This window comes from Eriocheir sinensis, chromosome 55 (assembly GCF_024679095.1).
Source record: "Eriocheir sinensis breed Jianghai 21 chromosome 55, ASM2467909v1, whole genome shotgun sequence".
NCBI classification, from domain to species: domain Eukaryota; kingdom Metazoa; phylum Arthropoda; class Malacostraca; order Decapoda; family Varunidae; genus Eriocheir; species Eriocheir sinensis.
This window is the reverse complement of record NC_066563.1, coordinates 3,459,828-3,474,489: the sequence shown is the minus strand read 5'-3', so window position 1 is coordinate 3,474,489 and position 14,662 is coordinate 3,459,828. Positions and strand designations below refer to the sequence as shown.

General features: G+C 35.7%; 1 protein-coding gene across 11 annotated transcripts in view; it reads left to right on the top strand.

The window, feature by feature from the left end:
- The window catches only part of LOC126983902 (signal transducer and activator of transcription 5B-like), a 51,955-nt gene extending 41,995 nt beyond the window's left edge, over window positions 1-9,960 (top strand). For all 11 annotated transcript variants that reach the window (XM_050837103.1, XM_050837100.1, XM_050837099.1 and 8 more), the window contains one exon: window positions 6,486-9,960. In XM_050837103.1, coding sequence (XP_050693060.1) covers window positions 6,486-6,600 — 115 coding nt within the window. In that variant the 3' untranslated portion in view covers window positions 6,601-9,960. The remainder of the gene's footprint in view (window positions 1-6,485) is intronic.
- Window positions 9,961-14,662: the final 4,702 nt, after the last annotated feature.

Here is a 14,662-nt window from a genome sequence, read left to right as displayed (position 1 = left end):
CCCCAAATCTTGCGAAATCCATGCGTTTCTTGTTCTGGCATGTCAGATTTTCAAGAATTCCCCCCAATTCCTGGCAAGAATCGGGGGTCCCGCGCAAGCCGTGGCGGGGCTGGGTATGGCCACTGTCTTGCTGGCCGCACCTCCATAAGCCAATGGCGATGACCATTTCCTGAGCTTTCTATGGGTAACCCTGTCAGGTGGGGCCAGATATAGAGTTCACGAGGTTACTGTTGTGTAACTGCTGCACCACAGACCATTTTAAAGCATCACTGTAGGATAACCCTAACTGAGACTATTCCCATTGTTTTCTGCTTTGAGCACTTTTGTCTTGCGGCAAACAAAGGGAACCCACACTCATGTCTTTGACTTGTACGCAGAGACACACCAGTACTCGTCAAAAGACCAACTTGGTCGGCTAGGCTAACGTAAGCCGATAGAGTCGGTCTATCGCCATCCTCCCCTTCCTTTCATGAGCCGTCACCGGTAATGACCTGTGGTCCCTCCTTGGAGGAACATACGCACTTGACCCTGATGGCCTCCATGCAGCCTGTGTCCCCACCCGGGGTTGGTGACAAATTAAAAAAAGAGAAAAAAAAAAAAGGAACAGACAGGATGCTCGTATACCAAGTCACCGCTCGTAAACTGTCATTTTTTGTGGGATTTTTTTGCTCATAAATCAAAACACTCGTAAACTAAGGCACTCGTAAACCGAGGTTTGACTGTATATATATATATATATATATATATATATATATATATATATATATATATATATATATATATATATATATATATATATATTTACAGTCGTCCCTCAAATAGTACGGGGGTTAGGGACCCAGGACCCCCGTACTGTTCGAAAATCCGTATAAAAATACTACCCCCTTAGAAACACTACGGAATCTGGGTCCCGCCTGGCTCAGCTGTTACTCACGGGCCCAAGTTGCCACTTACGCATTTTCTGCTGCAGTCACAGTGCAGTGTTACCACCCTGAGGTGGTCGAGGGGAGCGAAGCCCCCCTTTTGAGGTCAGGTTATTTAAAGTTCGGTTGGAGTAGTTTAAATATGCGTCCCTTAACTATATAATATGGAGGCGTAATGTCATATTTGGGAGGCGTGAAGTCAATCTCCACAATTATCGTTTCGAGTCTTATTTAAATTGTGATTTAGAGAGCAATAATAGAAATTGTGGTTGAGAGTAAGAGAGAGTGTGAGTGTATGACATCGCTCGCTCGCTGACAATGTGGAAGGCAGCGCTGCCGGGATGGCTCACTTGCCCAGCTTGGTAACACTACAGCAGAAATGCAAAACTGGCAACTTTGGCCGGCGAGTAGAAACTGAGCCAGGCAGGAAACCTGGATTCTGTAGGAGTGCCCACTCCTCCCCACCAATTACTTGTTTAAGGTAAGAAAATGCCTATTTATGTGTTTATAATAGGTTAATTTATGAACAAACAGAAAAGGATGGGCTTTATCTCCACTCTTGCAGCACTCCTGGAGCACTCGCAGTTACTGCAGCAAGCATTTCTTTTACACTATGATAGATACAGCGAACACTGCTCTCATTCATGTGGTATGCTCTCCCTACCACAAAGTAACTCATCCCGAAATGTAACTTCTCCTAAATCTGAATTCTTCTACAAGGTGCACACTTTCTTGAACGCTTTGGGATGCTTTCAGCAGGTGTTTTGGTAGAAAAGTGTTGCCACTCACACTATGGGTACTTGGTGCAACGAGCGGGAAATTTAAAAATCATTAAAAAATTCATCCATGATAATCCGTATAAAACCGAAACCGTACTATTGGAAACCGTACTATTTGAGGGACGACTGTATATATATACATATATATATATATATATATATATATATATATATATATATATATATATATATATATATATATATATATATGTGTGTGTGTGTGTGTGTGTGTGTGTTTATGCAGCTAAATGCATCTTTACACACACACACACACACACACACACACACACACACACACACACACACACACACACACACATATATATATATATATATATATATATATATATATATATATATATATATATATATATATATATATTTTTTTTTTTATGAACCATTGTAAAATTCCTTCACCGAGGAAGTTTCAGGTATTCCTTCTAAGTATTATTACTCTGATAATTACTACTTTCTGTGTTAGTTTCATGTCTATTGGTTACGTACTAGTAAACTCCATTTTAATTATTAGGTAGTGTTGCACAGATAATCTGTTCATCAGGATGAGTAGAGTGGGTACTAGTTATGCCTCTAAAACAAATGTTCATCATCACCAACTTCACATTTAGAAAACTGATTTATAGATAAATGAGGAATTATTTCTTTTAACACTCTGCATAATACAGGTGACATATCTTGTTATATGAATACTGTCTTGAGCTCTCATTTCAATTTCTACTTACTCACAGAAATGTGATTTAGTGATACAAGAAGTACACAATATTTTGTAGGCCTATAAGTTTTGAGCCATATTATCAAGAGAAATACATGACTATAGATGCTTTCCGTAAGGTACTACTTAGCACTGTTCAAAATTGAAACAACTGTAATTTTGCTTTAGATTGAGTTTGCTCAAACTTCTTTAGCAACATTTGTTGTTTGTTGGGGTAGTCACTTTCGTGTTTTGCCAAAACATTTGATAGCTCATGTATCAGCATGCAAGTATTTTTAGTCCACAGAATCAAAGGCATCACAATTGATGACATATATATATATATATATATATATATATATATATATATATATATATATATATATATATATATATATATATATATATATATATATATATATTAGTTATGCAGTTAACAACAGATAAGTTGTGTGATTGATGCAGTAACATAACATGGCAAATTCATGGAAAATTTCAAATGTGCAAATGCCTGTCAGCACTACTGATTAATTACTCTATTAAATTCCATTGAAGGTATTGTAACAAATAGCCTCAAGAGACAACCATCATACATATATTCACAATAGTTGCCAACTGAGTTCCACTTATTGCAATGGATTGCCAAGATAATATGGGGCAACTAGGTCAGGTACATACAGTTATAGTCTAAATTATCTCACAAATAATTTACAAACAGAGAACAGGCTTTTCATTATATTTGATCTTAACTAACAGCAATCATGTGCTTGCACTTCTATAGGTTCTATCATCAATTGCATTTTTTTGCTGTTTATGTGGTTATCGTATTATGTATATTAAAAAATATTCTAATTGTATTTTGCCAAAGATATAATTTTCTTGATCTCAGTTTCTGTAGATGCATTCCACTGAAAAAAATGATAGTTGCAATTTACAAGAGATTTCCTGGAAAAAAAAAGAGACTGGCCTTAAGTAATTACTTTATGCTTCACAGTATTTCCTAATTGTTGCAAAATATTTTTTTATTGTTTATTTTCTTCCACAATAATTTTAAGTATTGTTTGCCAGGTTGGCATAATGGGGGTAGACATTGCAGTTTTTTTAGTGTGACTGCAGTCATTACATACTCTCCCATGCCAGTTACAGGTAATTAGACAAGCATGTAAAAGGAATCTTATGGATTCTGCATGCCATGCATTGTCAGTCTTGGGAAGCACCTAATCATGGGTCAGCGTTATGGAGTAGTACTTCCCTGTTTACAGAAGGATAATGACAAATTAGGTTCATCAGTGGTTGATGACATCTTAGTGTTTTGGTGTTGGTGTTGCCTGTACAGTATTGTGTCCACCAATACTCATCTCACTGTGTATTCTCTGGTTGTACATAAGTTAGCCACGTTTTGTTCATGTCTGTTAGGTACTTAATGGGAAATTATTCCATTAATCATCCAAGTGGTGGGTGATTGTAACCTGTTCATGAGTTTTCATACCATGACATTGCATGCAGTATTTTTATAAAGATGAATAGCCTGTATGACACCAAAATATTTTATTACTGTTTTCATAACCTTATTTAGCCAACTGAGGGCTTTGCCAGTGGTTGATGATAAGAAGATGGTTACTTGATGAAAATGATCTCAATAAATATTTGAAATTAAAGAGTAATAAGAATTTTCTTCTCTTTGAGCAAAGTAATGGCTTTTCTAAACTATTAGATTTAAGTTTCTTGTTTGGCATTATGATATTTATAAGGATGAATTTTTTAAAGCATTATGCATTATATGCTGTTAACTTTCAGCAGTGTAATTCCGAGGCAATTAGTTTAATCTTAGAAATACCTGCATGTTTATTTTGTGGGTTCAGCTTTTGATATAAGTTACTCTTCAAGAATTTGTTCCTTATACTTTTGTAATGTAGCAAGTCAAGTTCAAGCAGTAGTATCAGATAGTGCTTTTATTATCACTAAGATGAGCAAAAATGAAAGTGGTTGTCTTAGGTAAAAGGGTGCTGATTTGTTATGCATGAAATAGAACATATTAAGGTACACTAGATTAGGCTTCTTTGATGCCTAGTACTAGTAGGTTATTGATTTGGTTGAATTCATTAAGCTCTCTCTTCAAACAATAAAGTCTGTACACTTTTCACAAAGAAACTCAGTGATACATAACTACTTCAGTTTCATACACTAGTTTTCAGTACTGAAATGATGATGCCTCAGATTCTCACCATAGCAACTTGGCTGCATGTTGAATAAGTAATCCATAGGTGTGCAAGATGCTGTAGCTCTGAGGGTGAAACTACAATCTAAAAAAAAAATACTGAGCTTTACTATCAGGAAAATCTCATGGGTACACCATGGCAGAGGACCATACTCATGCTTCTCAGGTGTAAAGCAGTGCAACATAACTGCTGCACCAGCAATGATGGGGTTGATGCAGTGGTTTTGTTGCCCCACTTTCACCTTTCGGTCTCTTGGCATGGTGCACCACTGAACTTTGCTATTGCAGCAAATTTTATATTTTATACACTTTTTTTATTGCCAAGACAAGCACATGATAGTATCTGCAACTCTGATAATGGTTTTCTTTTTCGGTAGTTGTAGCCTTTTATATACTCTATGTAATGTATTATTTTGTGCCAAACAATAAGTTGCAATCTGTAAGTATTTTGAGTTATACTTAGAAATATACAGTGACCTATGATTTGCTTCATTAAATATTACATACTGAATGAAACCTCATTGGATTACTTGTTTCATTAGTGGTCATCTTTGTACAGTACACAATGACTGGGAATAAAAAATTTACTCACAGCATGCTGTTCTAACCCTTCCCTATTTTACTCTTTGTTTCATGTTTGTATTTCAACACCATTCTCATGGAGAGTGTTTGGTAATGTGGCATGAGTGAAAATGAAAACCAAAGTAATCAACATATTGTTACCAAAAGCAATGTTAGGAGTATAAATGTTACAATTAAGATAAATATAAAGGAAAAAGTGATGAGCAGCACTTGCTTAGAGGATAGAGAAACTCTGTCAGTCACAGGCATACAAGACAAGTCAACAGAGGTCACTGCAGATCTGTAATGAATAATTGATGTATCAAGCAAGATTTCAAATTTCTGGGGATGGCTTTGTGTCTGTCCTCATAGCAATGGGCTGCAGACTCACTCACTCTGTTGACTTGCATCTTGTGGCTCACAAGTGGGAAGGTGGTTGCTTGCATGCTGTACATAGTTATGGATCTGCAGCAAAGCTTTTCTCAGTCACTGCAGCATTTTCATATTCAACTTTGCAGACATTAGTACTAATTTGCACTTGTTAAAAGAAATTTACTCGAAAGAAAATGCACTGTGACTGAGTGCTGGACTATGCAGCTTTTGACCAAGGCTCCACCCACTTGTTATTCTGCCAACATCCCCACAGCCAGCATGGTAGGAAGATGCAGTACACCTGTATTTTCAAAATGATTTTTGAGGAATCCCTTTTACAGAATTAGATGGGATATTTCTGTTTATGAATTGTGTGGTGAATAAATACCATCATTAACTTTTCATTATAATTTATTTTACTTATTTTTATAATGATTTCAAAAGTTATAGAGGAATACAGTAAACATAACAAAACTAAAAAAATTATTGTCTTATTCTGAGTGTAAGCTTCATAGTAAGATTTCTGTACTCAGATTTCTGCATTGAAAGTCCCATAAAAGCCACTTAATAAAAGGAGTGGAAATTGTAGAAATGTAACTTTGTAAATTTGAGTCCATTAAACAAAGTTAATTTACTCATCTTAGAGTAGAATGTTCTGAACTAAAATTTAAAGTGAAGTTTTCTGCATACTGACTTTTAAATATGCACATTTGAAAATTGTCATGTGCCATTATTTAACAATTCATTCTCTGCATATAGATGATCATACTAGCAAAAAATTGGACTTGCAAAGGTGATGGTGATTAAAATAGTGGTGGTGGTGATAGAACTGTCATAGAAACATGCTGGTTGTGGTGGTGCTGGTAGTAAATTGAGTCACTGTGCTGCTGCGTTGTGACTGACACATTTCTCTCTCCTCACAGAATGCCCCCCTACAACGATCCTGATTATCCTGACATCCTGGAAAACCTGCCAGACCCAGACTTCTCTAACTTCAGCCTCGACTTCCTCCAAACCAACTTTATGAAACAACAGTGAAGTCAGAGTAATCTTTGATTTATATGTTCCCCATTGTATGCCAGTATGACAAACAGTGATTTACTTGAAAAGTGGAAAAATTGCAACTTGTTTGTAGTGGAAAATATTATTTGCTTGCTGTTCACAAGTAATGGATGTTAAGAAATATTATATAAATCTTTTCATAGATTGTCTGTCATAAACTTTGTGAATATTTAATGTTTGTAGGAGTTCCTATTGGGGTGATGTATTATCTAACAAGAATGCAATTGTGCATATGGAAGGTCATAAGTAGTTTAATCCCATTTTGCTATAATTCCATAATAATAATTAAAAAAATTATTTGGGTTAGGTTTAACAGACTTTGCTCTTGCTTTGGAAGAAGCTAAGTTTTGATGTGCAGGTACTTCAAAGTATCACACTCCTCATTTGAGCTTTGGCCTAAAACCATTCAGCTACTCTGCAGTCAGAAACAGTCAGTTGAGACTTGTCATTCATGCAGGATGTTTCCCTTAGAAATAATTGTTATGTTTACTTTTTCTTCATGCATACAACAGTTGCTTAATGGATTGAATCATGCAAAAGCTATTTAATGATATATTATTCAAAGAAACAATGTTAAAGGTGTGTTGGGTTTATTTCCTTGCAGGACTGAATCTTAAATATTTTTATATGTAAAAAGTCTTCCCAGGCTCAGTTCTGATAAGGTTTGATAACCTTTGTTAAACAAGTTTTTATTACAACTGTGTAATAACGATCATTGAGACCCATTCTAATATGAATATAAAGGGAGCTACTCCAGGTGAATTATAACATCATTCAAAAGAGTAGTTTTCCATAATTGACTTTCCTCATTCACAGAAATGAGTTATCAAACTTGAGTCATGGGTGAGAGGACTCAAATCTGCTTAATATTAGCAGTGTTGATATGCCAGAACCCTCCTGTTTTTTGGTACTTTTTTTTATGAAATTTGCAATTTATTTGAATTTGCTGTACAAATACAATAACTTAGTAGCTATGCTAACATGCCAAAAGATTAGATTGTATGTAGAGTCACAACAAATGTTCTGAGAAGGTGAAATATAAAAAAATGCAAGTTTTCCAGGAGATTAACTAGAAATGAAGAAAAATGAAAATGTAATTGATATTCGAGCATTTTTAAATATTTTAGTGGAATCTTAAGAACCATGTACATAGATCTTGAAAAAAAATATTAGCTACACACACACACACACACACAACACACACACACAACACACAACACACACACACACACACACAACACACAACACACACACATACACACACAAATTTAAGTATCAATTCTTTCTGTGGTGAAGAAAGTGATGTTTTAAATCCAGAAAACTCAAGAATATATATAAGTGATGAAGGACCAGAAATATTTAAACAAAAATGGCTATTCAAAGAGAATAATATGAAACACACTAACCATAAAAGAATTATCCGTTATAATGGTAGTCATCCTATCAAGACGTAACTAGTTGTACATACATCCCAGACTAGAAATAGATGCATACTCTTACTTTTTATGTCTATATGTATAATAATATGTGTATGTATGTTAGTAAGTATTGCCTTAGAAGCCAATGCCTCCGTTTCTCACTAAAGCTGATATTCAAATTTATAAGAACTTCATGGAAATAGTCATATTGGAAAATATTTATTGGGCAACTATGATGGTGATAAACTCTAAGAAGCTTTGCGAGGCATTTGACGTTGCACCCCACCTCTTTTTGGTCTCTGGTGTGCATTCCCATGCATATCAAAGTGTTTGCTTTATGGCAATTTCACAATATTTATTTATTTTTTAAGAATAAAATGAGAAAAGTATTATCATAAGTGGAATTGTGTGGACAGCAGTTTCTTAAGAGATTTCTACCATGGTCACTTCCTTGAGAGTGTTCAAGAAGTAGGCGATGAGAGTGATAAGTTTACTGGTGCCAACATATAATGTCCTCAATTGTTTATTAGGACGAATTGCCAACTTTTGTTTCCTTTGTGTTGCTACTATTTTCTCCAGGGGCTCATGTTATTTACCATCCAAGGGAAAAATAAGATTAATGTCAGTTTGCTGAATGAAACAATATAAGAAATATTTTAATATATTATGCAAGTGCATGTACAACTCCCATCCAGGGTTCCATGTACCATTTTTAGGCATTCTTCAAAGAAAGAAACAAGGTGATGGATGCAGTTTGATGAAAATATCTAGTAAATTTAATAATTTGTTTGTGCTAATCATGTGTGATAACAAATTTAAGGCAATTTTGGGTTTGGCTTTTCCCACAACCAATTCTTTTGGACCCTGTTTACAGACGTGGGGGTTCCATAAGTAATAGTAAGTATTTCTTGCGAAGGACATTTTTTTGTCTTTATGTACTTGAAAGCCTTAGAAATGTTCTGAAATTATACATCAAATTATCAGCACTTTTCATATGATGCACCATTCCCTCCAAATTCACTCAAGGTCTTCATTCGTCCATCTTCATCCTGTCCACACATCAGCATAATTTTCCCTCTTGTTTACGTCACTTTCCACTGTGTATGTGATAGCATTGTGCTAGATGATAAAACATGGCTGTCAAAGTTTTTAACTGGCCTTGATGTCTGCATATTATTTAGTAAAAGAAATGCAGAAGTTAGGGAAGGAGAGAGAGAGAGAGAAAGAGAGTATTAGAAATTCTATAAAAAAATTCTTCCTTTCAGAAGCCAGTGTATGTTCAGTAGTGGTGAGAGAAAGGTATATTAAGAAAATTTGCAGTTAAAAGTTTACTTCATAAGTAGTACATGTAGGCTGGAGGATTAAAGAATACAGGTAAAGTTGGGACCATATACTATAGCTGCACTCGGCCGTGGTGCTCACTTCTGTATCATTGGCCCTTAAGCCTGTGGTGGGTAAGAACCCTGTAACCTGGGACACAGGGCTGATGCAACATCCAGGCTGCCACAGTTTACCTTCCCCAGGTTTCCTTAGGTACCCATATATTGACCATCCTGAAAGGAAGGCTGAACAGCTGAGTGGACTGCGTGCCAACTGCCCAGGTCAGGGTTCAAACCCAAGCCTGCAGCTTTGAAGTAACGCATGCTAACCATTGCACCAAGGAAATGCTAGACAAGGTGGAGGGGGCAGCAAATAAAATGTCACATGCTTCATATGCCTGTGCTCCTTCAGACTTCTTCAACACATGTTGTGGTTGTAGCAGCAGCTCGTTACACATTTCATATGGCTATACTCATATACAACAAGAAATCTTTGTTTCGTGAGAATCGTCAGAACACTGAAATTTCTGTCGCACAACTTGTCTGTCTCATCCTTCAGTCTTCTGGCATGTATGTGATTAATATAAAAATGACATGTTGCTCTTGATTCTCTTCCTCCAGGTGTACCTGAGGGTCATCATTTGCTCAAACATTGTATTTGCTAAGAATATCCTTCCCTCTACACAGGCCTCAACAAATTACCAATGTACTTTTTTACTACCATTACTCTCTTATATGCTCTGATCTCCCAATTCTATCTAAATATCAAAATATTGTTCTGTTTATTTACATCTATCAAATTTATGATTCTTTGCACATGCAAGCAAACTTTTTTTTTTTTTTTTTTTTGTATGATTGGAAATGGAAGTGAGTGAACACAGGCAGTAGCTCATCTCATTTATTTTCTTAACTAGATAACACACACACACACACACACACACACACACACACACACACACACACACACACACACACACACAATCCGTAGCTCCATGCCTGTCAGCCGCCAGGCTGAGATTCAAGTCTCGCTTAGACCACGATGTGTTTTTCGCTGACAGGAGCAGTTACTGCCCCCTCTTGAGCAAGGGTGATGGGGGGGTGGGGGGGGTGAAACCCTAGCAGCACCCGTAGACTGGTCTTCTGAGCTGAAAAAAATAGTTCTTTCTGAGAGGGTACTGGCTACAGTATTATACAAAAACTGAACTGCTCCATTGATGACATCCTTATATCCCTTCCCAGATCTTCAAATCCTAGAACTTGTTGATTTCTATTAGCACAGTACATAACTACTTTCTTCACCCTTTCAGATACATATCCCATAGCCCTTGTGTGTTACTAAAACATTTCTAGTTTTCCTAATTATACTGCCATTTCAATCCATCTATTCATCATAATCTCCTTCACTTTTTTTTCCTTTAATCATAGGATATGTGCAGATTCCATGTTGTAGTTACTGAATTTCATGTTAGTATATTGTTTCTGAGGTATGTTGGGCTGTTGTATAATCCAACAATATGTAAAAGGTCAATTGTTGGCAGCTTTATAATAATCTTTTTTCTGCTATGGGGCAGCTCAAGGGTCTAACAGAAACAGAAAAAAGCCCTTAAAGCACAGTTTTGACAAATAGAGGACAGGATTGTCCTTATTTTTTATTATTATTATTTTTTTTTTTTTAAGAATAATAAGAATCCAGTTCCCTTGTGTGAAGCACAAGGAATGTGCAATGGGTCTCCATCCTAGACATCACCTTAACACCTTCACTCCGGCGATGCTGACGTTGGCGTCCGATGGCATCACCCTATGGAAAGGGTTAGTCCTCTTCTAAACCTCTTAATCCTCTTCTAAACCTCTTAAGAGGAAATGGAAGAAAATTAAGAGGAATTTAGAGGAGGATTGAGAGGTTTAGAAGAGGATTAATCCTCTTCCATTTCCTCTTGACCCTTTCCATACTGTGACGCCGACGTCTGTGTCACAGTATGGAAAGGGTTAATAATGCCTGGGGCACATAAAATATAAGGGGTCTCTGACCTGAAATGTGTCTCCAAGGTAGAGGGATACATGTAGGGTGCTAAACCATCTGTTTAAGATCGTTAAAGAAAGCAAAGTGGTAATAAGCCACAGTTACTGGTGAACACTGAAACCTCAAGACAGAGATTTCATTAAAGGGAGAAGTTAGGATGTGCTCTGCTTTGGAATCAAATAATACAAAAAAAGTTACATAATAGAATTAGGTGAGATAAAGAGCACAAGCATATTTAGTGTAAGAATGACAATGAATTCTTAGCCAGATAGAAAATGCTGAAGAACCAAGATCATACATGGGCTTGAGAACGAGTAAATCTTTGTGTATGCGGTCGCAGCATTTGGCTTTGGACTGGAATTTGGTATAGAAAATGTAGGACGAAATGGTTCAGAAACTTCAGAAACTTCAGAAACCTGAGATTCAGTGAAGAAGAGGTACAGTTTTGTCAAGATGGTGTTCCCCAGAATGAAAATAGAGCAAAGGCCATGAATATTGCAAAAGTTAATGAAAAGGAAGCTGGAAGGGCTATCAAGACACTTCCTCAGGTCATTTTCTGAAGTGAGTGTATGACCTGAGGATGTTCCTGGTTCCCTCCCCAGATGGCTACTGAGGCAGATTGCATACTATCTGTACTTCAGAAAAATCATTTTGAGGAACTGGGGAATGTAGTTTTGTGTGAATAGTAAGATACATTTTTTAGAGAGCATGTTGAACTACTCTCAGGTGTTAGTAAGACTCAGAAGACACTGACAGTGAGAATGTGGTAGAGTCTTCTATAGGCTTGCAGTACTCACTCTCTGTAAATACCTCACCAGAAGTGGCTTACACCTGTAGCAGCAGGTGTCTGGCTGACTGTAATAGTTGCTTTACGTATGATTAATGCTGGTGTTTTCATTAGTGAGCTAGGAAGACAGGTCCGCAGACTTCCAGTTCCAGACTACATATGGGCACTGCCCAGTAATGTGTGTTGACTTTAATGTGTTGGTAAGTTGTACATAAAGTTTCCTGCTATTGAAGATACAGAAGATGCTGAAGAAAGCTCTTCGGCACTATTAATGCATGGCACCCATCCAGCATATGAACAAGTTTCAGTGGCCTAGTTCATTTATATACATATCTATCTATCTATCTATCTATATCTATCTATCTATCTATCTATATCTATCTATCTATCTATCTATCTATATATCTATATATATATATATATATATATATATATATATATATATATATATATCTCTCTCTCTCTCTCTCTCTCTCTCTCTCTCTCTCTCTCTCTCTCTATATATGCACACACACACACACACACACACACACACACACACACACCATTTATAAATATGTATGGCCTAAATGAAGCTTTGTGGAAGGTTGCTTCATATTTTACTCATTTTGTCGCCATTGTATTTGAGCATCCTCTTCTTTTGCGAAGTTTTAAGGATTGATATTATAAAAATGAATGTTTGTACATGAATAGGCTGTGAAGAATTAGTTTCATGAATTGTTGATCATCCCCTTTCAACTATAGTCTCAGAGTCCCCTTGAGCCTGTGCAGTGCTTCCTTCAGTTAATGATGGTAAAAGTTCAATTGGGACAAACAAAGTTTGCTGGTGTCTGTGGATGAACATTACAAAACTAATGTCTTCTGTGGGACATTGCAGAGTTTTGAACGGTTTGTATGATCAGGGAATGCATTGTATGCGATAAGAGGCGGCCTTGGTTATTAGAAATAATTGCTAGAAAACCTTTCATTTCAAAATTAGTTTCACTATAAATTCATGTTTGAAATTCCCCAAGAACACTTTGTCATTATCAACTAATTTTCTTTGTTAAGGCTGCCTGCATATACACTCACAAGCACCGTTCATGTCTGTTTCTACTTCAAATGTATCATTTTGACATTATTCTTTATATTAGTGCAGGATTTTCTTTTATAATTTTTATCTCTTTAGATGGGCAAGCAACTGTACGTGTCTTTTTCTTTGATGTGGCCCGGTAACAGGACTGAACTTTTACATTGTTTGATATTAATTACGTCATAGACATCTCGAGTACCTTCTTCCCTCGTCTTCCTTTTCATCTTGTTACTCTCTTAAAATGTGTAATGCTATTATTTCCTTATTGAGTCTAGATTTACAAGTTGCAGAATTGATCAAGTTCATTATGTAGAATATACCATGTAACAGTTTTGACGTCTCTTCCAAAGTATTCATGCAATGTTATTGTTTTAAGAGTTTATTTTGTGTGGCAGATTTTTATGTAGAGAAAAAAATAGGACATTGTTAACTTTTGGCACATATATAATTTTGTTTCAAATGTTTCGTATGAAAATCAACACAATGTTTACCTGAAAATGCAAAATAATCCAGAGAAAAAACAGAGCCATTATTGAACTGACAAGTTACCATGGCGTGAAAACTTTTGCTTTTTACATTTTTATGAATCTTTTTTTTTATGAATATTGAAGATCCCTTCCAAATTGTATGCTGCTATGCGTATTGTGAATAGGTTAAGTCGATAGCAGATCAACTAGACTACCTTCCAGCTGTGCAGTTACTTTAATCATATTCAACTTCATCTGGATTTGAAAATTAATGGGTCAGGAACATTTGCATTATTTTCTTTTCACACTGTTTTGCATGTAATTGATTTAGCCTTAGATAATGGGTAGGTAAGCAGGTACATTTTTAGATAGATATATGTATGTTTGGTTTAGTTCTAATGGCTTTAAGATTTGAAATTTAGGCCTATTATAAAAAAGTATAATAAACATTGCTTAGCTGAATCGTGAAACATTGTTGTTCGCTTTGCCAGCTGATGTGATTTCTCTTGCTAAAATATATATATATATATATATATATATATATATATATATATATATATATATATATATATATATATATATATATATATATATATATATATATATATATATATATATATATATATATATATGCTCCTAGTGGATATGTGAAGCCCATATCAACTCTTTATAATGTCTGTTTTCCTTTTTCCAGCAAATAAACATTTACTCATTTACTTCTGTTGCTTTTGTCACTAATTTATAACTATCAGATAATATACAGTGCTGGTGGTGGCGGAAGCTGCCGATGCTCCAAGTGAATGATTAATGGGGTTAGAAATGGTACTAAGTGGCTGTTTGCCAAAATTAATAGCATATATAAACTCATATGTAACTCTTCTTAACCATCTGAAGATGCTTCGATAGGGAATCAGTTAGGTTTTGAAGATATTCCTGGTTAATGTTGTCCCAAATT